The sequence below is a fragment of the Cervus canadensis genome, chromosome 28 (genome assembly GCF_019320065.1).
Source record: "Cervus canadensis isolate Bull #8, Minnesota chromosome 28, ASM1932006v1, whole genome shotgun sequence".
Lineage (NCBI taxonomy): Eukaryota > Metazoa > Chordata > Mammalia > Artiodactyla > Cervidae > Cervus > Cervus canadensis.
In genome coordinates this window covers 44,024,258-44,049,203 of record NC_057413.1, presented here as the reverse complement: position 1 = coordinate 44,049,203, position 24,946 = coordinate 44,024,258, and the positions used below count along the sequence as shown (strand labels likewise).

At 38.1% G+C, this 24,946-nt stretch overlaps 1 protein-coding gene across 2 annotated transcripts in view; it reads right to left on the bottom strand.

The window, feature by feature from the left end:
- Positions 1 to 24,946, bottom strand: part of DNAH8 (dynein axonemal heavy chain 8) — a 322,922-nt gene that overhangs the window by 191,157 nt on the left and 106,819 nt on the right. For both annotated transcript variants that reach the window (XM_043450439.1, XM_043450440.1), the window contains 10 exons: positions 24,195 to 24,391; positions 23,528 to 23,654; positions 22,355 to 22,590; positions 20,177 to 20,281; positions 11,788 to 11,901; positions 10,422 to 10,484; positions 9,784 to 9,884; positions 8,308 to 8,445; positions 7,911 to 8,151; positions 3,797 to 3,996 (listed from right to left, as the gene is read on the bottom strand). In XM_043450439.1, the coding sequence (XP_043306374.1) occupies positions 3,797 to 3,996; positions 7,911 to 8,151; positions 8,308 to 8,445; positions 9,784 to 9,884; positions 10,422 to 10,484; positions 11,788 to 11,901; positions 20,177 to 20,281; positions 22,355 to 22,590; positions 23,528 to 23,654; positions 24,195 to 24,391 (1,522 nt within the window). The remainder of the gene's footprint in view (positions 1 to 3,796; positions 3,997 to 7,910; positions 8,152 to 8,307; positions 8,446 to 9,783; positions 9,885 to 10,421; positions 10,485 to 11,787; positions 11,902 to 20,176; positions 20,282 to 22,354; positions 22,591 to 23,527; positions 23,655 to 24,194; positions 24,392 to 24,946) is intronic.

Below are 24,946 nucleotides of genomic sequence, written 5' to 3'. Positions count from 1 at the left end.
TCAGACAATAGTAGGCTTTAACAAAATAATTTACAGGAGAAATAGTCCTTTGACAATGAATATTTTTTCCTACAAAAAAAAGAAGCTCCTATTAAATTTCATAAAGTAAATGAGATATTTGCATTTTTATGAATAAAACATAGAATTATAGTGATCTCACTTACTGTTCCCATGTATCAGTGATAAACTAAGAAATCTGCCTCGTTTTAAGCTACAGAGGTCTAGCAAAGGAATTGTACTGGTTGCTCCTTGGAGTATAGGGAAAATATGGACTAAGATGGCCTGCCAAGACGTCTATGAACCAAATCCAACTGGGGACTGCTCATGAGAATAACACATAGGGCCCTGTTGTCACTGGTCTGTGGAATGACTAACACAAAGCCTGGGGCAAACTTGAGGTCTGACGTTCACTACAAATGTGCTCTTCCTTACCCACAGACTGCTGATTCCACCAGGCACTGTGCCCGTAGATTCTGCAGTGTTAAAAGATCCAGAACTGCTACTCCCAAAAAGCCCCTGTTGGTGTTGTTCAGTCAGTCAAGTCCGACTCTTTGCAACCCACAGACTGCAGCATGCCAGGCTTCCCTGTCCTCACTATCTCCCGGAGTTTGCTCAAACTCATGCCTGTTGAGTCGATGATGCCATCCAACCAACTTATCCTCTGTCGCCCCCCTCTCCTCCTACCCTCAATCTCTCCCAGCATCAGGGTCTTTTCCAATGAGCTCTTCACATCAGGTGACCAAAGTATTGGAGCTTCAGCATCAGTTCTTCTAACGAATATTCAGAGTTGACTTCCCTCAGGATTGACTGGTTGGATCTCCTTGCCGTCCAAGAGACTCTCAAGTGTCTTCTCCAGCACCACAGTAGGAAAGCATCAGTTTCTCAATGCTCAGCCTTCTTTATGGTCCAACTCTCACACTGTACATGACTACTGGAAACACCATAGCTTTGACTATACAGACTTCTGTCGGCAAAGTGATGTCTCTTCTTTTTAATATGCTGTCTAGGTTTGTCATAGCTTTTCTTCCAAGGAGCAAATGTCTTTTAATTTCATGGCTGCAGTCACCATCTGTGGTAACTTTGGAGCCCAAGGAAGTAAAGTCTGTCACTGTTTCCATTTTTTCCCCATCCTGCTTTTTCACCACTGGGGCTAGCTAAAGAGTTCATGAGACTACAAGGTGTCCAAAAAGCTGGGCACAAATAAGAAAGACAAGAAACAGAGTGGATGCCATGAGGAAGTGATGGGAAGACACTGGGTAAAGACCCAATTACCTGCAGTTGGATTAAGAAGCCAAGTTCAGTTTGTGGCAATGCAAGTATATAGCTTTGAAGTTGTGTAGTGGCACTTCCTGGTGAGTGACATTTGTACAGTCTTAAAAGTTTTTTTGGTCCAGGACAGAGTGACTTGAAGGGATTCACATATAGAATGGGGTTCTTCTGGGTATAGTCTGATGCCTGAGTGTAACCTTTGATTTCTACAGAAGCCTATGGAGGTATAAAGTGGTTGTACAAAAACTGCCCCAAAGAGGTAGATGAGTTGGTCTAGTAGAGAAAGGCATTTTTTTCTCAACTCACAATTTATAGTGTGCATCTGACCATCAGTCTAGAGCTGAAAGGCAGTCAATATGCCAAAAGCACCTTCAAAATCAATACATGTAGACCAAGAGGGTGTGGATAAGCATTTTAGGGAGCTGAACCACCTAGATAGATGGAGTTAAAAATAACTTTGCCCAGAAATTTTTGAAAAGAGTCATCTTTGATGGTGTATAACTTCCCAACATGAAAAATGGGGATTTGAAATAAAATCACTAATGACAAGTTTTTGTCCTTTGGCCAGGTATTTGCATTGCACAACTTTGTGTGGTAGAACCTGTTAATGACAGAAAAGAAGGCTCAAGGAACCCCACAGAATCAGGGGCCCACCAGGAAAGTGTCACAATCCAGGTATTTGAGGTGAGTCAAGTCTCACCCATGGAAATACACAATTTCTTCTGACATCACATCTGAATAGCCCTAGAGATTCATCTGGCACTTACTACAAGATAAGGCTATGGTTGGCTCTGGAAGAGGCATTCTGGATCCAGTTGGTGCTGCAAAGTTTTCTAGAAGGAGGATCTCCCATAGTGTTGTGACTTCTCAGATATCCTTATACTCTTCCTAGCAGGACCTCAACACTGAGTTTACTAGTACAATAAATTAGTACTATAACTACTCAGATTACTTTGCCAAACAAAACTATGGTGTTTCCAGTAGCCATGTATAGATATAATAGTTGGACCATAAAGAATGCTGAGTGCCAAAGAATTGATGCTTTTGAACTGTGGTATTGGAGAAGACTCGTGAGAGTCCTTTGTACTGCAGGGAGATCAAACCCAGTCAATTAAAAAGAAATCAATCCTGAATATTCATTGGAAGAACTGACGCTGAAGCTGAAGATCCAATATTTTGGCAACCTGATGCAAAGAGTCAAGTGATTAGCAAAGACCCTGATGCTGGGAAAGATTGAAGGCAGGAGGAGAAGGGGATGACAGAGGAAGAGATTGTTAGATGGCATCACCGGCTCAATGAACATGAGTCTGAGCAAACTCTGGGAGATGGTGAAGGATAGGGAAGCCTGGCGTGCTGCAGTCCATGGGGTCACAAAGAATCAGACACGACTGAGCGACTGAACAACAACAACTCAAGTTATATGCAAGTTAACAACAAAATTAAGAAAAGTTTCAAATTCTGAATTCCTGGGTTGCACAACCAGGCCCAGATGAATCTAGAGCCTTTCTTCAAGATATCATCATTCAGGAAATCAAGATGGCAAACTTTGCAATGAACCATGGCAAAGCAGCAGCCTGTGAAGTCCAGGAACCACTGAATAGCCAATGGTCACCTTTGCCAGGTTATTCAGATTCCCTGAAAGCAGAGGATGATCCCTAGAAGTTTAAGCCCAGCAACTGCACCCTAGAACTCCTAGGAGTTTTGTGAGTTAATGCATTATTAAAATGCAAGACTGTCTTTGGGCTAGAGGTGTTGCAGGATGTCATTCATTAAACAGTGATCCCAACCTGCAGATAGGGTATTAGAATCCCCATGCACCCTGGGCACTGACCTCTGCTAATGACCTCTGAAATAATGTGACGCATTTCTTAGGTGTGTTAGGGTAAAGACCAGTTAAGAATCACTGGACAGTCAGCTAGGGGATTAGAGGTTGGTAATACTCAGACCAGGGCCTGAGAGTATATTTAATCTGACTAGGTCCCATTTCCTAAAGCTGCACTTGAGATCACAAGTCACTTTCAAGCTGATTCAGTAGTCCCATGATAGACAGATCACCTCATTTAGGCTGCAGTGGACCCAGCACAGATGTAGGCTTTTCACCATAAAAATCCAAATGTGAGTGTCAAGCCCCTAACAGTATATTCCTTCATGTTTGCCAGCCTACTTTTCTTGGGCTATTGGGTGAACACTTGAGGAGGTTCAGCCAAGGAGGACAATGACAAAAAAAAAATCAAAGAATGAGATAGAAAGATAAAATGAAGATGTCATCTTGGTAGGCAGTCAAGATATTCAGAAGATGAGCTGCCAATCTGGGGGAGAATAATTATGATGGGAAGGTGAGTAACAAAAAAAAAAATTGAGGCCATGATTATTAGGGAAAATAGGTAGTTCATGTAAGGACTGACAAGAGTCAACACTTTAGGTCAGAATCTCATGTTCTGCCACAGCTACAAAACTGGAGTTTTATCTAAAATTATATTACCCTAAATGACAAATCAAAACCTTCCCCTGCAAATTATACAATTACCTGTTGCTTAGTAAGGAACCTAAAACCATTAAACTGTCCTCCATCAAGGTGATAATCTCTCCCGATTCAGTTCCTTTGAGCAGGAGTTCTCCCTTTCCCTTAAAGGTTGCAAAACTCAGGCTCTGATTGGTCCAGTTCTCAATCACCTGAGTCAGCTTAGCTTCAATATCCTTCTCCTTAATGGCAGATATGCAAATATCCTTCAGAGGGAAATCAAAGAATATGTCATGACATTTTCAATTACAAATTCAGTGCATTAGAATCACAGAACTTTTTAGTTTTGGCCCTAGAAAGTCACTGGGGTTCCCGGGTTGCGCAGAGGTAAAGAACCTGCCTGTCAATGCAGGAGCCACAGGTTCAATCCCTGAGTCGAGAAGATCCCCTGGAGAAGGAAATGGCACCCCACTTCAGTATTCTAGGAAAATTCCATGGACAGAGTAGCCTGATGGGCTTCAGTCCTGGGATTGCAAAGAGTTGGACACAACTGAGATACATGAGATATGGAACTTAAATCATGTTTCATGTTTCTATTTTTAATTGTTGTTTTTCAGCCAACATGGACATAATCACAGCCGCACCCTGGCTTGTTAAAAGAAGCAAATGAGAATATATGTGAGATTCTTTTGAACTCTTTAAAGTTATAAACATTGCTATAGTCCCACCTCTTCTGACCCTAATATGAATATCTCACTTGATTAAAAGTTAATTCTAATTTTTATGGATTTTCCTGTTTTTCTGAGAATTTTTGATATGAAAGTCTCACAAAGGTAAATAAAATTAAGGTATTTTCCCAACATACCTCAATTGATTTTCCTACTTGGACTCACAGAATCTCAGAGATGGGAAAGGATATGAAGGTGTAAGGAATTTCCACAAATTAGTGTGTAGGAGAGCTTCCCTAGTAACTCAGATAGTAAAGCAACTGCCTGCAATGCAGGAGTCCTGGGTTCGATCCCTGGGTTGAGAAGCTCCCCTGGAGAAGGAAATGGCTACGCACTCCAGTATTCTTGCCTGGACAATTCCATGGACAGAGGAGCCTGGCGGGCTACAATTCATGGCATCGTAGAGTCGGACACGACTGAGCGACTAACACACACAGTGTGTAGTAAGTGTAATAAGAGTGTTGTTAACTGTTGTGAGTTCTGAGAAGGGAGAAATGACTTTTGCCTACAGTCAGGAGGAAAGGCTTCATGGAGGAAGGCACATCTGAGAATAAGTAGGATACCAACAGGGGGAGGGAGAGGACATTTGATAGGAAGGGAAAAGGCTTCCTTTCAAGGCAGTGACTGAAGTAACAGTAAGCAGCCAGCTAGGCTACTAGCAGGGTACGTGGAGCAAAGAAGACAGAATATATTGGCATAGACAACGCCGAGACTCTGTTTAGGGGGAAAATAACTAATAACTGAATCCTAGAGTTCCCTGGACTTGCGAAATGAACTTTTCAAAAGCACAGCCTATGAACAGCTATACTCTTAAGTGTAAAAACCTACTGTAAGAATGAAGTGATCATCAAAGTTTGTTTTTTTTTTTAATTCCTTGATTGTTTCCTTCAATAGTATTTGAACAGCATTTATAGGGCAAAAATGCTTCAAAAACAAAAGTTTTGACATATATATACTGTTAAAAAGAAGTAACCACTCCCAAATTCAGGACTTATGTCCATGAGACCCACAAGCCCATAATGAACTGAGAAATAACTCTTGAATAGCTTGCTTGTACTCACCCAACCCAGGGCCCAGCACAGAGGCAGCTCACTAAAAAGCTTTCTGTGAAAAAGGGGCCTATTTGCTTAGTACACAAATATACCCAAAGAGATTCACAACAAAGCACATAAATAAAGGGTCAAGAGTTAAAGACAAGGAGAGATCTTAAAAACAGCAAGAAAAAAAAAAAAAAACCAGCTTGTTATGTACAAGGGAACCCCCATGAGACTACCAGCAGATTTTTCAGCAGAAACTTTGCAGGATAAAAGGGAGTGACACAATATATTCAAAGTGTTGAAAGAAAATAAAAACAAAATTGCCACCAAGAATACAGTACATGGTGAAGTTGTCCTTCAGAATTGAAAGAGTGATAAACAGTTTTTCAGACAAGCAAAAGCTTAAAGGAGTTCATCATCACTAGATAAGTCTTACAAAAAAAAGAAGTTAAAGGGACTTCTTTAAGCTAAAATGAAACAGAGCTAATTAGTAACAGAAGACTATATGAAAGCATAAATCTCACTGGTAAAGGGAAATAAATAGTAAAGTTCAGAATAGTCTAATGTTGTAAAAGGTGTTGGGTTAATCACTTATAAATCTAGTATGAAAGGTTAAAAGACAAAATTAGTAAAAATAACGAAAACTACAATAATTTGTCAGTGGATACACAAGATAAAAAGATGTAAACTGTGACACCAAAAGCAAAATGTAGGGGGGGAGTAAAAATGTAGAGTTTTAGACTGCATTCCAACTTTAGTAGCTAGCAACTTAAAATAGACACAAGTAAATGTGAAGATAATCCACGAGCATAGATTGGCATTAAAATGTCTACACTACCTAAAGCAATCTACAGTTTCAAAGCAATCCCTGTCAATGACATTTTTCAAGAAATAGAACAAGGGGACTTTGGTGGTCCATGGTTAAGAATCTGCCTTCCAAGGCAGGGGATTAGGTTTGATCTCTGGTCGAGGAACTAAGATCCCACATGTCTTGGGGCACCTAAGCCTGCCCTCCTCAAAGAAAGGTCCTGCATGCTGCAACAAAGATCTCACATGCCGCAACAAAGACCAGGCACAGTCAAATAAATAAATAAAAGAAACAGAACAAAAAATCCTAAAAATTTTATGAAACCAAAGAATTTTATGAAACCTTTAGCCAAAGGAATCTTGAGAAAAAGCAACAAAGCTGGAGGCATAATGCTTCCTGCTTTCAAACTATATCAAAGCTACGGTAATCAAAAAAGTATGGTATTGGCATAAAAACAGAGACAATGGAACAGAATAAACATACCTATATGTTTAATTAATTTATGAGAAAAGAGCCAGGAATATACAATGGGGAAAGGACAGTCTCTTCAATAAATGGTGCTGGGAAAACAGGATAACCACATGTAAAAGGACAAAACTAGACCACTATCTTATACCACACAAAAAATTAACTTAAAATGGACTAAAGGCCCGAAACCATAAAACTCCTGTAAGACAACAGAGGTGGTAAGTTCCTTGAAATCAGTCTTGGCAATGACTTTTTTGGACTTGACACCAAAGCCAAGGTAACAAAAGTAAAAAATAAACATGTGGGATAGCATCAAACTAAAAAGCTCCTTACAGCAAAGGAAACAACCAACAAAATGTAAAGGTAACTTGCTAAACAGGAGAAAATATTCACAAATAATAACTCTGATGAGGGGTCAATATTCAATATATATATATACAGCAGATTCATACAACTCAGCAGCAAAAACCACCAATCTGATGAAAAAATAGACAGAGTCTCTAAATAGCTATTTTTCTGAAAAAGACATACAAAGAGTCAACAGGTACATAAAAAGGTGTTCCACATCACGTATCATCAGAGAAATTCAAGTCAAAATCAGAATGAAGTATCACCTCACACCTGTTGGATTATCATCACAAAGACAAGAAAGAGTGTTAGCGAGGATGTAAAAAAAAAAAGGAAGCCTTGCACATTATTGATGGAAATGTAAATAACACTAAGCATAAAAATGGAAATGAACAAATTAAAAATCTTGAAGGAAATATATAATAATTTAAAGTATTTACTAGACTAATAGTAAAAAGTATAGAATTAGAAGGTTGGAAAATGTTCTGAGGAATCCACCAAGAACACAACATAGAAATAAACAGAATTTTTAAAAAGAGTATAGTTAAGGGACAAAGAGGACAGATTGAGGAGCTCCAAAACTAAATAATTCAAATAATTATATTATCTCCGTGAGTTACAGCATTATTTTACCAAACCAAGGAATGTTCAGGATCATTTGACATTTTGAGGGTACATTATATAGGGCAATCAGTACACCCTTGAATAAAATGTTTATTTGTACAATTGTCAGAAGAGAAAAAGGAGACATTCTTTAACAGGTCATTTGCAAGACTTTAAATCCCATGTACCTCGATATCATCCTTATTTTTAAGGAGTGGTGCTTCCATAATATTTCTAAGACAAAAAGAATCTGACTCCACGTCAAACGGGGTTCCAGTTAGCTCAGAGATTCGATCCCAGTGTCTCTGCTTCATCGCCTTATTGGTCATCATTTCCAGTAGAGGACATGACTCACTGAAGTCATCAATTCTTTTTTTCAGATCCAAAAAAGCCTGCCAATCTTTAAGTCCTTTTGGCAGTTTACGACATCTTTAAGAAAAAAAATTATTTCATCTATACATTTCTTTGAAGAAGGTGTTATGAATATACAGCAATATATCAGAAGATAAAACCAGTTGTGAAATTCCTATAGGATCCTAAAATATGCACTATAAATTGGTTAAGTTTAATGCGATTGAAACTCACCTGTTTTGAAACTCCAGAAGTTCTGCATTGATTTTTTCAATATCTACATCTCCCCAAAGTATCTCATAATAACCACTAATATTGCCCATCACAGTATCATATAGTCCATACAGCTTCTGCAGCAAGTTGAGTTCCTTTCTGGGAAACCAAATAATTAAGTCATTATGTAACATATATTTTAAAGATAAATTCCATTATTGGATAGGCAGAATTCATCTAATCAAATATTTCATACATTATGTGTATAATGTCTTATACCAACATGTATGCAACCCCGTCAGTTTCCAAAGACTTTATTAAAGTTCCATCAATTAGGTTAAGGTTTATAGCTCTCAAATATTCCAAATTAAAATATTATGTGCCATTACCAAGTGTGTTTAATTATTATAACCATACCAGTCACTGCAAACAATGTGACCAAAACTTGCTAACAAGAGCAAAGTTAAGGCTAATGTTTTATTTGATCTCTTTACTTTCAAATGCAAGCTGGATTTTTATGATCATGTCTGCCTTTAAGTCTGCCTTTAAACATCACTTTCCTACCAAAAGCTTTCCCTCATGTGCCCAGATGCAGTTATATCCAAAACAAAAAGAAAGGAGGGATTCTGGGGCAAGTAAATGAAAACGTCCTCATTGTGTGGCACACGTGCTCAGTCATGTCAGAGTCTGTGACCCCAGGGACTGTAACCCACCAGGCTCCTCCGTCCATGGGATTTCCCAGGCAAGAATTCTGGAGTGGGTTGCCATTTCCCACTCCAGGGGATCTTCCCACCCCAGGGGTTGAACCCAGGTCTCCCGAATTAAAGGGAGACTCTTTGCCAGCTGAGCCACAAGGGAAGCTCAAAAATACTGGAGTGGGTAGCCTATCCCTTCTCCAGGGTATCTTCCCAACCCAGGAATCGAACTGGGGTCTCTTGTGTCTTCTGCATTTCCAGGCAGATTCTTTACCGCTGTGCCACCTGTGAATACCACACTTCAAAGTGAAAGTCACTCAATTGTGTCCGATTCTTTGGGACCTCATGGACTACAGAGTCCATGTAATTCTCCAGGCCAGAATACTGGAGTGGGTGCTTTCCCCTTCTCCAGAGGATCTTCCCAACCCAGGGATTGAACTCAGGTCCCCTGCATTGCAGGCAGACTCTTTACCAGCTGAGCCACAAAGGAAGCCCAAAGCCTACCCCTTCTCCAGGAGATCTTCCCGACCCAGGAATCGAACCGGAGTTTCCTGCATTGGAGGCAGATTCTTTACCAATTGAGCTATCAGGGAAAACCACACTTGACGTTAGCCAAAAGGCTATATATTTTATATGGAGACTGTGTATTCAATAACATAGGAATAGCTAGGAATGAGGGGACTATTTAGGAATTTTCCAAGCCAGACCCGTCTCTATACAATGAAGGATTTAATGATGATGACATGTTCACCTAATGGACAGTTAATTATTTATAATAAACTTGTTCAATTTCTAAACTTACCTAGTTTTGTGTAAAACCTCATAGTCAGTCACAGGCAACCCAAAAAGTTGTTCTCCAGATGAATATGTAACGAATTTCCTCCATAGATCATCAAAATTGGCCTATAAAAGGTTTTTAAATTATAGTAAGATGTAATTAATTCAGAACCCATTAAAGTAGAATTTATTATAATCAAGATAAAAGCTATACTGAAGTTTATTTAATATTATCTATGAAACAAGGATTTGTGAAGCAAATTCATGCTGATACCAAGCTATCAGAGGAAAAGTTAAGTACTCATGAAAATTAACTTTCAAGCATTCTGAAAGTAATCATTTTATATAAAATTATTTCCTTAATAAATTAAGTGGTCCTCAGACATACATTTCAAGTTCCTATAAATACATCTGAAAATAATAAAACGACATTTGTAAAATTCTATAATTCAGACTTTTCTACTATTTTAGACTGTCATCTTTCCTACAGGGTTCAAATGAGTAAAGAAGTAGTATAATCCACTCAATCTTGGGTATTCCTAGTAAAAAAAAAAACAATGATATTTGGACAGCAGCTCTGTATTTCCTTGGTGAGATGACCATGGAAGCCACCTAAGTATAAATACAGGGAATGTCAATGTAACCACAAAAATGTAATTTTACCTGAAAGATCTGTAGCCTGTTGCTAGCTTCTTGGGGTGGTATATTTGGAACCATGGGTCCTTCCTGTAATGAAATATAATCAGCATTTTAATTCCTAACCACATATATTTATCAATTTATTAGGTTTATCTATTATTTCCTTTTAAACAAATAAACATGATTTTTAATTTACATGATCTAACTTTATCCTGTATATGAAGCTCTCATTTATTTTTTGTTAACAGTTTCATTGAGATATTATTCACATATTATACAGTCCACTCATTTAAAATGTACCCTTCAACAGTTTTTATTATATTCACAGACTATGATCACAATCAGTTTTAGTACATTTGCATCACTCTAACTTCCATTCATTTTTTAAGGACCTTGACATAACTAATAAAATATGTGATTAAATTACATCTTGTATGACATTTACAATACAAGAACTCTGTTTCATTTCATTTACAATCATAAATGATGGTGCTGTGGTTGTGCATTAGAATAACTGATACATAGTTCTGAGAACAACTTCCTCTAATAGTCTAGCCTGATATGGAAACAGAGATACACATAGGTTGAATACTTGGAAGTGGCAGAAGGCAGTCTTTGGAGGCCATGAGCCAGAAAACAGTTGCAAAAAAGACCCCAAATGTTCTGTACAATCATAAATATTATGGATATGCTAAATAATATGCCATATGTCCAGTATAACAGAATAATAGAGAAATAAAATATTAACTAATCAAACCGAAAAGAGATGTTCAGTACACATTAAAGAAAAAGTGTTATAGAAGTAGCACCAAGGGCTTAAATTATCTTATGATTTTATATCTGCTATGATCACTAAAAGAAAGCAGAATATGTTAGGGACTACATCCAACTTCTGAGCTTTAACTTCATAAAGGTCAACCATTATCAGTCATATACCACATTGAGGAGTCTGTGGGACTGACCAAGGATGACATTTATTATTTATGTTCAGCGACCCTTCTGGTTCTCTAAGAGTTAGAGCTGGGAAAAAATCAGTTGCATGATACCCTGGCATTAGGACATTTATAGTTTCTAACAGCCTTCCAACAACTGTACTACATTTTTAATTATGAATATGCTGGCCCTAAGAAAGGACAAAAGCAGACTCTGTGTTCCTTTCATGATTTCCAAAATTGTTGCTCCTTTTAGCAGTTAAATTGTTTCTCTTCTCTCTTATATAAAACGTGCTTAAAGGAATAGCTATCCCCTCTTTTTGATAGCTGCAACTATGCGAAGATAGCCTCTTGCACACAATGTACAAATCATAGTATATTTCTCAGGGTTCATCACTTTCATCTCATATAAACATTGTGCCAAATATCTTAACACAGAGTGTGAAACACTTAATTACCATCTCGTACGCTTCTGCGAAGTTCATTACATCCTCACGAAAAACTTCCACAGACTCAAGTAGGCTACTTTTAAACTTTGGCTGCACTTGAACCAGTTCATCTTGTACAGAAACCTAGAATAAATTAAAAAAAAAAAAAAAAAAAGGCTCAATGTGAGAGTGAAAGCAATGTATTTAAATGAAAAATACAAGTTCTACTCCAGCAGGTTTGTTAATCTCACAGATACACTATGAACGAGGATGTGTCTAAAATGTTAATTTGTTTAAAAAAAAAAAACTCAGAAATAAACAATCCAAATGCACCAATGAGTCTCAAATCATTCTAGCTCATGACCCAAGAGGCAAAGCTATTTAACTGCAGTTAGGAAAATATTTTCTGGCTGACCCAGTTCAAGTGGTTAATATGGCCAAGGGAACAATTATGACTATGGGCCTAGTCTAGGTCACATGTTGTCTCCGAGACCGGGCCACGGTCTGGGATAAGAAATCTCTAGTAGGTTCATGTGGTAGCAATAATTAGAGCAGTCCCCAGTAAGAAAAAGATATTACTCTAGGTATGAAAGAATAGTAGATGTCTTCCACAATGATTTTCAAAGCTTCTGCTTAAATCTGCAATCATCAATTGCTGTTGTTGTTCAGTTATGAGGTCAAGTCCAATTATGTGCAACCTGCAGCGTACCAGGCTTCCCTGTCCCTCACCATCTCCTGGAGCTTGCCCAAGTTCACGTCCATTGAATCAGTGATGCCATTCAACCATCTCATCCTCTGTCACCCTCTTCTTCTGCCTTCAGTCTTTCCCAACATCAGGGTCTCTTCCAATGAGTCAGTTGTTCACATCAGGTGGTCAAAGTATTGGAGCTTCAGCTTCAGCATCAGTTCTTCCAAAGAATATTCTGGGTTGATTTCCTTTAAGATTGACTGGTTTGAGCTCCTTTCTTTCCATGGGACTCTCAAGAGTCTTCTCCAGCACCACAGTTTGAAAGCATCAATTCCACTGGAGGAGGGAATGGCAAACCATTCCAGTATACTAGCTATGAGAACCCCATGAACTGTATAAAAAGGCAATCATTATACCTAACACCAATTCATGCTTTCTATCTCCCAGGTTCTTTACATATGTTAACTCATTCAATCCTCACAACCACCCTGCGTGGTATATACTACTATTATATCCATTCCACAGGTGAGAAAACCGACGCACAGAGAGACTAACTTCCTCAAGGTTCCAGCACTAGTATGTGACCAGGTCAAGATTCAAAACTTGGCAATGTGATTCCAGGGCTCTTACCCTTAACTGTTCTCAATGGTAGCATCTTGCAGGGTTGGAACATATACTGCTTTAAGCTTAATGGTGACTGTAGTAAAGAATGGGTCAGTAGGTTTAACACTAACAGAGAGATGAGAGAAAAACCCTAGTGAATCTTTTAGACTGAACAATAACAGCAAATTGGGCTTTACTAGATCTCAACTGAGGGCTCCCCATATCCTTCCTAGGACTCACTGTCTAGACTAACCAGTAAGTACTTTTTAAAATAAGCAGTTAGTCAATACTGAACATGAAACCCCAAAATAAAAATTATTATTAAAAAATTTTATACACATCTTCTCAAGCTTCATTAAACTGCATTTTTTAAAGCTTCTAAAATATTTCTAAAGGACCTCATGAAGAAATTAAGAAACAAAGGTTATTAACTTGCACCAGATCACCCAACTGGCTGACGGCAGAGCCAGAATCACACGTCATGACCCCAATTTCAGCTCTGTGTCCTTGCTACTGTGTCTTGCTTCAATCTCAGTGACAAATCTCCCCATAAATAGGAAACTTTAATCCAACATTAATTAATATTCAATAAAATTTTTAGTATAATTAAAGAATCTGGACCCTGCCTTGGAGTTCACTTACTTTTTAAATTGTTAGTTTCTTCTGTACAACGAAGTGAATCAACCACATGCATACACATATCCCGTCCCCCTCGAGCCTCCCTCGCACCCCTCCCATCCCGCTCCCCTCAGTCATCACAGAGCCCTGAGCTGAGCTCCCCGTGCTGTAAGCAAGGTCCCACTAGCTATCTGTTCTACACACGGGAGTGTATCTGTGTCAGTCCTAATCTCCCAATTCATCCCACCATCCCTTTGCCATTCACGTTTTTTTTTTTATTTATTTTTTATTGAAGGATAATTGCTTTACAGAATTTTGCTGTTTTCTGTCAAAGCTCAACATGAATCAGCCATAGGTATAATGTCTAAATATTTACCAACTTCAAAAATGCTTAGAGAAAAATTTATAGCCATAAATGCCAACATTAAAAGAAAAAAAAAAAAACCTCAAATCAGTAACCTAACCGAAACTCCAGTACTTTGGCCACCTCATGCGAAGAGTTGACTCATTGGAAAAGACCTTGATGCTGGGAGGGATTGGGGGCAGGAGGAGAAGGGGGTGACAGAGGATGAGATGGCTGGATGGCATCACCAACTCGATGGGCATGAGTTTGAGTAAACTCCGGGAGTTGGTGATGGACAGGGAGGCCTGGCGTGCTGCGATTCATGGGGTCGCAAAGAGTCGGATACGACTGAGCGACTGAACTGAACTGAACTGAACTGAACCATCCACCTTAACAAACCAGACAAGAAGAAGAAACTAAACCCAAAGAAAGCAGAAGGAAGAAAACAATTTAAAAAGAGCACAGAAAAAAAAAAGCACAGATAAATGATAGAGAATAAGAAAACAACAGGGAAAATAAACAAACTAAAAGGTTTTCTTTTGAAAACAGCAATGAAAGTGACAAAGTTTTGCCTAGTATAACCAAAAATAAAAGAGAAAGGACTCAAATTACTAAAATTAGAAAAGAAAGGAGGGATATCACTACTTACTTTACAGAGTGATATAAATATATAATATATATATAAATTATAAATTTATTTATATAGTTACATAAATATAAATATATATTTATAATATAAATATATATGCTGCTGCTGCTCCTGCTAAGTCACTTCAGTCATGTCTGACTCTGTGCGACCCCATAGATGGCAGCCCACCAGGCTCCCCTGTCCCTGGGATTCTCCAGGCAGGAACACTGGAGTGGGTTGCCATTCCCTTCTCCAATGCATGAAAGTGAAAAGTGAAAGTGAAGTTGCTCAGTCATGTCCGACTCTTCGCGACGCCATGGACTGCAGCCTACCAGGCTCCCCCGTCCATGGGATTTTCCAGGCAAGAGTACTGGAGTGGGCTCCTATTGCCTTCTCTGAAATAAATATATATAATATAATATATATAATAATATAAATATATATTTATATAAATATATAAATAAATATGTATACAGAGTTATATATATATAAATAAAAATAATTATAAAGATATAATGAACAGAGTGAAAAGGCAATCTACAGAATGGGAGAAAATACTTGCCAATCATATACCTGTAAGAAGTTAATATCCAGATTATATAAAGAACTTCCACCATTCAACAACAATAACAAAAACAAACAATCCAACTTAAAACCAGGCAAGGAACTTGAAAAGACGTTTCTCCAAAGAAGATATACAGATGGCCAACAAGCATATGAAAAGATGCTCATGGTCACTTTTCATTAGGGAAATGCAAATCAAAACCACAATGAAACTCTACACCTAAAGCAACTAGAGAAGGAAGAAATGAAGAACCCCAGGGTTAGTAGAAGGAAAGAAATCTTAAAAATTAGGGCAGAAATAAATGCAAAAGAAACAAAAGAGACCATAGCAAAAATCAACAAAGCTAAAAGCTGGTTTTTTGAAAAAATAAACAAAATTGACAAACCATTAGCAAGACTCATTAAGAAACAAAGGGAGAAGAACCAAATTAACAAAATTAGAAATGAAAATGGAGAGATCACAACAGACATCACTGAAATACAAAGGATCATAAGAGACTACTACCAGCAGCTCTATGCCAATAAAATGGACAACTTGGATGAAATGGACAAATTCTTAGAAAAGTATAACTTTCCAAAACTGAACCAGGAAGAAATAGAAGATCTTAACAGACCCATCACAAGCAAGGAAATCGAAACTGTAATCAAAAATCTTCCAGCAAACAAAAGCCCAGGACCAGATGGCTTCACAGCTGAATTCTACCAAAAATTTAGAGAAGAGCTAACACCTATCTTACTCAAACTCTTCCAGAAAATTGCAGAGAAGGTAAACTTCCAAACTCATTCTATGAGGCCACCATCACCCTAATTCCAAAACCAGACAAAGATGCCACAAAAAAAGAAAACTACAGGCCAATATCACTGATGAACATAGATGCAAAAATCCTTAACAAAATTCTAGCAAACAGAATCCAACAACATATTAAAAAAATCATACACCACGACCAAGTGGGCTTTATCCCAGGAATGCAAGGATTCTTTAATATCCGCAAATCAATCAATGTAATACACCACATTAACAAATTGAAAGATAAAAAACCATATGATTATCTCAATAGATGCAGAAAAAGCCTTTGACAAAATTCAACATCCATTTATGATTAAAACTCTCCAGAAAGCAGGAATAGAAGGAACATACTCAACATAATAAAGCTATATATGACAAACCCACAGCAAGCATCACCCTCAATGGTGAAAAATTGAAAGCATTTCCCCTGAAATCAGGAACAAGACAAGGGTGCCCACTCTCACCACTACTATTCAACATAGTGTTGGAAGTTTTGGCCACAGCAATCAGAGCAGAAAAAGAAGTAAAAGGAATCCAGATAGGAAAAGAAGAAGTGAAACTCTCACTGTTTGCAGATGACATGATCCTCTACATAGAAAACCCTAAAGACTCTACCAGAAAATTACTAGAGCTAATCAACAAATATAGTAAAGTTGCAGGATATAAAATTAACACACAGAAATCCCTTGCATTCCTATACACTAACAATGAGAAAACAGAAAGAGAAATTAAGGAAACAATACCATTCACCACTGCAACAAAAAGAATAAAATACTTAGGAGTATATCTACCTAAAGAAACAAAAGACCTACACATAGAAAACTAAAACACTGATGAAAGAAATCAAAGAGGACACAAACAGATGGAGAAATATACCATGTTCATGGATTGGAAGAATCAATATTGTCAAAATGGATATACTACCCAAAGCAGAGTCAATGCAATCCCTATCAAGCTACCAACAGTATTCTTCACAGAACTAGAACAAAGAATTTCACAATTTGTATGGAAATACAAACAACCTCGAATAGCCAAAGTAATCTTGAGAAAGAAGAATGTGACTGGAGGAATCAACCTGCCTGACTTCAGACTCTACTACAAAGCCACAGTCATCAAGACAGTGTGGTACTGGCACAAAGACAGAAATATAGATCAATGGAACAGAATAGAAAGCCCAGAGATAAATCCATGAACCTATGGACACCTTATCTTTGACAAAGGAGGCAAGGATATACAATGGAAAAAAGACAACCTCTTTAACAAGTGGTGCTGGGAAAACTGGTCAACCACTTGTAAAAGAATGAAACTAGAACACTTTCTAACACCATACACAAAAATAAACTCAAAATGGATTAAAGATCTAAATGTAAGACCAGAAACTATAAAACTCCTAGAGGAGAACATAGGCAAAACACTCTCCACATAAATCACAGCAAGATCCTCTATGACCCACCTCCCAGAATATTGGAAATAAAAGCAAAAATAAACAAATGGGACCTAATGAAACTTAAAAGCTTTTGCACTACAAAGGAAACTATAAGCAAGGTGAAAAGACAGCCCTCAGACTGGGAGAAAATAATAGCAAATGAAGCAACAGACAAAGGATTAATCTCAAAAATATACAAGCAACTCCTGCAGCTCAATTCCAGAAAAATAAATGACCCAATCAAAAAATGGGCCAAAGAACTAAACAGACATTTCTCCAAAGAAGACATACAGATGGCTAACAAACACATGAAAAGATGCTCAACATCACTCATTATCAGAGAAATGCAAATCAAAACCACAATGAGGTACCATTACACGCCAGTCAGGATGGCTGCTATCCAAAAGTCTACAAGCAATAAATGCTGGAGAGGGTGTGGAGAAAAGGGAACCCTCTTACACTGTTGGTGGGAATGCAAACTAGTACAGCCGCTATGGAGAACAGTGTGGAGATTTCTTAAAAACTGGAAATAGAACTGCCATGTGACGCAGCAATCCCACTTCTGGGCATACACATCGAGGAAACCAGATCTGAAAGAGACACGTGCACCCCAGTGTTCATCGCAGCACTGTTTATAATAGCCAGGACATGGAAGCAACCTAGATGCCCATCAGCAGATGAATGGATAAGGAAGCTGTGGTACATATACACCATAGAATATTACTCAGCCATTAAAAAGAATTCATTTGAATCAGTTCTAATGAAATGGATGAAACTGGAGCCCATTATACAGAGTGATGTAAGCCAGAAAGATAAAGAACATTATAGCATACTAACACATATATATGGCATTTAGAAAGATGGTAACGATAACCCTATACACAAAACAGAAAAAGAGACACAGATGTACAGAATGGACTTTTGGACTCTGTGGGAGAAGGCGAGGGTGGGATGTTTTGAGAGAACAGCATTGAAACATGTATATTATGTAGGGTGAAACAGATCACCAGCCTAGGTTGGATGCATGAGACAAGTGCTCAGGCCTGGTGCACTGGGAAGACCCAGAGGGATCAGGTAGAGAGGGAGGTCGGGGGGGATCGGGATGGGGAATACATGTAAATCCGTGGCTGGTTCATGTCAATGTATGACAAAACCCACTACAATACTGTAAAGTAATTAGCCTCCAACTAATAAAAATAAATGAGAAAAAAAACCACAATGAGAGACCACCTCACCCAGTAGGATGCCTACTATCAAGAACACAAAAAATAACAAGTGAGGATATGAGGAACACACATGCCCACTGATGGATGAATCAATAAACAAAATGTGGTATATGCACATGATGGACTATTATTCAACACTGAAAAGGAAGGAAATTCTGACATATGTTATAATACAGATGAATCTTGAGGACATTATGCTAACTGAAATAAGTCAGTAACAAAAAAGATAAATAGTGTATGATTTCACTTACATGGGAGGAATGGGGAGCTGTTGTTTAATGGGTAGTTTCCATTTTGCAATGCAAAAAAGTTCTGGAGATTGGCTGCAGAGCAATGTGAACACATGTAACACTACTGAACTCTACACATAAAAATGATTAAGATGGTAAACCTTAGGTTATGCGTATTTTGCTCCATTATTTTTTTTTTACCTTAGTACAAAGCTACTGTAATCAAGACTGGCATAGGGGCAGGCATGTGGATCAACAGATTAAAGTTGAGAGTACAGAAATGAATCCTTACAGTTATGATTAACTGTTTTTCTCCAGGGAGACAAGACAATTTATTTGGTGAAAGCACAGTCTTTACAACAAATGGTCCTGAGACAACAGGATATCCACACACATTTACATGACGTTGGACCCCTAACTCACACCATACACAAAGATTAACTCAAAATGTAACAAATACCTAAATGTAAGGGTAAAATTAGAAAACTCTCATAAGAAAACATAGTAGTGACTCTTCATGATCCTGGACTAGGCAATGGCTTTCTACATACAATACCAAAAACAAGAAACAAAAGAAAAAAAAAATAGACAAGCTGGACTTTATCAAAATTAAAAATTTTGTGCTTCAAAAGACACTATCAAGAAAGAGAAAAAACCCACAGAATGAGAGAAAATATTTGCAAATCTTTTGATTAAAGGACTTACATCCAGGATATATAAAGAACTCTTACAACTCAAAGAGACAACCCAATTTAAAAAACAAATAACAGATTTAAATTCAACCTTTCTTCAAAGAAGATATACAAATGGCTAATGAGTACATGTAAAAAGATGCTAAGAATTATTAGCCATTAGGAGAATGAGGTGCTGGTATGTGAAACAATATGGATAAACCTTGACAACATTATTCTAAGTGAAAGAAGCCAGTCACAAAAGACTAGATACCATAGGATTCTATCTATGTTTAAGCATCCAGAAAAGGCAAATTCAAAGAGATAAAAAGTAGATTCCTGTTTGCCAGGGGCTGTGGTGAGGAAAAGAATGAGGAAGGATTACTAATGGGCATGGGGGTTTTTTTTTGGAATGATGAAAATGTTCTAAAATTAAATAATAATGGTTGTTGTGCAACTCTGCATATAGTAACAATTACAGAATTGTATACTTTGAAATGGTACATGTTATAGGATGTGGATTATATCCCAATAAAGCTAGGAAGATAATATATATTGAGCTTTTGAAAAGTTTGAAATGTATTTTTTTTCTGAATATAGTCACTTAATAAAAGAAGAATTAAATTTGTACTCACTGCTTTACTCTGCAATTTGTTGAAAGAATATCTCAAGGTGTCTACTGCTTCTGATTCTTCTTTGGTGACTTCAACTTCAAATCGGTTTAAAATAGCATAGGCTTCCTGTGCAGTGGGGGCAGATTCAGACACATCACAAGGAATACAATTGGCAAATGACTTACAGGGCTTCTACAAACACATTCCTATGTCTTTCACTAAAATTATTTATTTATTTGGCTGTACTAGGTCTTGCAGCATGTGGGATCTTCAGCTGCAGCATGAACTCTCAATTGCAGTATGTGGGATCTAGTTCCCTGACCAGGGATCAAACCCCAGCACAGCACGGTAGCCAACCAACCACCAGGGAAATCCCCACTATGTCTTAAAAGGATGGTTCCCCAAATTAAATGTGTATAAAAAGCTCCTTTAGATTATCACTGACATCAGATATTGACTCTAGACCCCAGGCGCTGAAATCTGAACTTAATAAGCACCAAGGTGATCCTGGTGGAGAGGAGACCAATCCCTTTGAGATAATCTCCGAGGAAAAACACCCTAGAGTAACTTTCTGCCTCTCTCTTCCTGATTTTGTGACAAGACCATGCAAAATGTCTTCTCATACTCTATTAAAATAGGGGTTGGCTGTATAAGGAATGGAATGAAATGATATTCTGAAGAGCAGACACTAATGAACAAACAAGACAAGACAAAAACAAATTCATAGATACAGAGGACATATTGGGACCAGAGAGGACGGGGGATGAAGGGCAGAAAAATGGGTGAAGGGGATTAACTGTATGGTGATAGTTGGTAAAGAGATTTAAAGGTGGTGATGGCTTTACACTGCATATAAATACTGAGTTATAATCTTGCACCACTGAAATCTGTATAATGTTATGTACCAATTTTGCCTAATTTTCTTTAGACTGATGAGTTGGCAATCAGCTTTACCAAAGGAATTTATGCTGAAAAACTGAACTTTGGCAGTCAGGAAAAAAATGGTATGATAACTTGTTAAATCTTGAGAAGCGAGTGGTCAGCATTCAAAATATCTGAATACTAAGATTTAAAGAAGTAGTAAAGGTATGAATTTCATTAGCTACCAAAGAGCACAAACTCTAAGTGGTTTCAAGAAAGCAAGGCTCAGTCATGAACACTGGGTACCCAAAAGGAGGTACCAATTCCCCAGGTTTGCAGGCAATAAGGGGCGTGCACTATCCACAGAGAATCTAAAAAAGTTATAAAATGAACTGGATCTGATCTTTATTATCGCCATGAGCCAGAAATTCTAAGTATTAGTGGTAGAATAACAGCCTCCCTATCGTTATCCACACCCGAATCTCTAGCACCTGGGAATAGTGTCACCTTACACAGCAAACTTGCAGATGTGATTAAGTAAAAGAATCTGAGAGGAGGAGATTATCCTGGATTAACCATGTGGGCCCAGTGTAATCACAAAGGTTCCTTTAAGGGAAAGAAGGAGATAGGAGATTTAGAGACAGAGATATGAGGACAGAAGCAGGGGTAAGAGTGATGCCACAGCTGGGAGGGAACCAGGAACCAAGGGATGCAAGCTGCCTCTGGAAGCTGGACAACATAGGGAAATGGTTCTTCTCTGCAGCCCCTGCTGATATGTTGATTTCAGCCCCATTTCCATACTTCTGACCTCGAGAACTATAAAATAATAAACATGTGTTGTTTTCAGCCATTGAGGTTATGATAATTTGTTACAGAGGCTAAACAGGAAACTAAAACAGTACTCTTTCCTAAAAACATCTCCTGTTGATCTAAATCCCAACAGCTACTTTTGAGCCTAAATGGACCATTCTCAACCATGGTATGCTGCTGGTCATAGGGGAGACACATAGCTCATTTCTAAGAAAGTCAAATATATTTGGGGAACTTGCCTAATATGTCAGGACTGAAGTCAGAGAGTATAACCACTCTTTTCTGTAAAATACAGGTACCAGCATAAAAAAATTGAACACTGTCTAGACCAATACAGCATTATTAATACATTTTCCTTGGTATACTGTTCACTGTTGATAATTATCAAAATCCCTCTAAGAACATCAACATCAGAGAGGAAAAACAGAAAGATTGTGCCATAAAATAGATAAAGAATTCAATTTTTTAGTGTTTCTCTATTTTTAAAAAAATAGCATTTCAAGAGAGAAAAATGCAAACATTTCTTACTTCAATTGGTCCCAAAGTCATGTCCATTTGAATTTCATTATCACGGATACAAGACAAGGCTTCCATTGCAAATCTGACATCATCTAAGTCACGAATAGGTCTAGATAACTTTTTCAAGTATTCATTGATAAATGCTATCATGTCTGACATTTTCTTTTTGTATTCTTCATTCAAATATCGACAGAGTAGCATCTTCCATGCCTTAGCCTCAATTGATAAGGCCAATTTCATTGGCTCTGATGAAGACAGAGAAAGGTCAAAATAAAATATTAGGTGACATTCTGAAACAATTCACTGCATGTATAATCTGAGCATTTATAATTGTCCATTTTGTTGTCACCAGCCACACTGAGCATTTGAAATGTAGCTGCTGCTGCTGCTGCTGCTAAGTCGCTTCAGTCGTGTCCGACTCTGTGCGACCCCATAGATGGCAGCCCACCAGGCTCCCCCGCCCCTGGGATTCTCCAGGCAAGAACACTGGAGTGGGTGAAATGTAGCTAGTCTGAATTAAATGTTCTGGAAGGTTACCAGATTTTGAAGACTTAATGCCTATCCCAGTGAAGTATGTTAAGCTGATCATAAGAAAGACACTCAAGTCTATAGAGAAGAATTTTGGAAATTCATTCTGGCACCATCCAATGTGAACCTTGCTCTGTTTCTGGCCATCCCATTAGCAGCCCTCACTCATTTCCCTGAATTCCTCCAGGTAACCCCTACATGAGACCAGCAGTCTATAATGCTGGGAACACTGGGTCTGTCCAGCAGAGCTCTCCCTCACTATAGTTAGCCGTAGAATCAGCTTGGGCTTTTGATTTCAGACATTGTCTCAACACCCTCTGATACTCTAACGCCACTGGACTAACTTCTCAGGAGACCTCCACTTGTTCTGATTCTTAGCCCTTGTATACAACCCACTCCCTCCAGTAACACGAAGTTCCACCTATAGTTTTAGTTGTTCGGGTACCAGTTTAGTATTCAGTGCATTAAGCCACTTTGGTATAATATTATATATACAAAATGTATATCTATATTTAACATATATATGAACAATATTGGTGGTCCAAAATGCTTAATAGTTATAATATTATATCAAGGTAGATTAATAACTGTCTCCTAAGTGAAGTCACATTTCATGTGAAAATACAGATACTTTACATAATATTTTTAAAATACCTGTATGCAATTCAAGTGCTCCTACAACTATAATAGGCTTCAACTCATCAATCTCCTGTTCAAAAGTCGCGTAGTGTAGAATTTCAGATCTGATTTCAGTCAGAGAGGGATTGTTAGCCAAAAACTCCTGTAGCAAGGAAAGAATCAACACTTTCTTTGGCTTTTTGACAATGTAAATCTTACACTTCTAATAGGTAAGTTAGAAAATTGTATCTGCTTATATATTTTTCCTCATGTATGTGCTATCAGGCCAGGGGCTCAGTAGAGAAAGGGGTGAACTGTTAGTACTGGAAGAGGAGGCTATGTGAGGGGATTTCACATTTCTGGTTGGTTGTTTATAGTCCTAAAGTTTCCTCGAGTTTCTAACCAAATATACAGCTAGGCCTCTGTAACTTTGACACACCCCTGAATACCTGGCTTCTGGGTATGTCTCATACATAATTGGTACTCAGATGAATTGAACAAAATCTGCTTGAGCCTCATTATTATCGATTGCCCCAGTGTCAATGTCAGAATTACACAAGACAAGATGTGCTAGGTGCGTGGCATTTACAGGTTCTTGGTCTCTGTTCTTGAGTTCTCATCATCATTGCTGACGTTTTCCTGGTCGTCCCACAAGAGTAAAACAATTACAACCCAAACTGCATTGCCAGTAGTGGAAACACACCTTCACTTTCACATCTCGGTCCTCTGTCCAGAGTGTCTTGTACTTCTGAAAGTCTTGCAGGGCTTCATGAACTGCCTTTCTGAGAGAGTTCACGGAGGAAGAAAGGAGGAGGACCAGCTTGGAAATATCCTTGTGCTCTGCCACTCCCGGGTAAAAATTCTTTAGCTTCCGTGCAGGAATCATTTCTTCAAAGGATTCTGAGAACAGATGCTTTTATTCTATAGATAACTCATGCATTCAACTTTAAATACTACCAATTGTAATTATCTATAGACTTTCCAAACTTTAAATTCTTAAAGACCCATCTCCATCCAAATAATTAACAGCTAATCTCTCACTAGTTTCACTTATTCTTATTAAATCGTTGTGTTATATTTTGAGGTCTAGGTTTCTAAATGTGTGCAAGTGCGCTCAGTTGTTCTATCATGTCTGATTCTTTTGCGACCCCATTGACTACAGTGGCCTGCCAGGTTCTTCTGTACATGGGACTCCCCAGGCAAGAATACTACGGTGGGCTTCCATTTCCTTCTCCAGGGGATCTTCCTGACCCAGGGATCAAACCCACTTCTCCTGCATCTCCTGCATTGGCAGGTGAATTCTTTACCATTGATCTATCTGAGATGCCTTCATTAAAGTGAGGAAACTGCTATTCAGAGGAGAGAACTGAAAACCAGTTGAAAGACACTGATTGATAACCTGCCCCAAAACAAAACGCCCTCCAAGGAAAGATCAAATGAGTTGAAATTGCTATC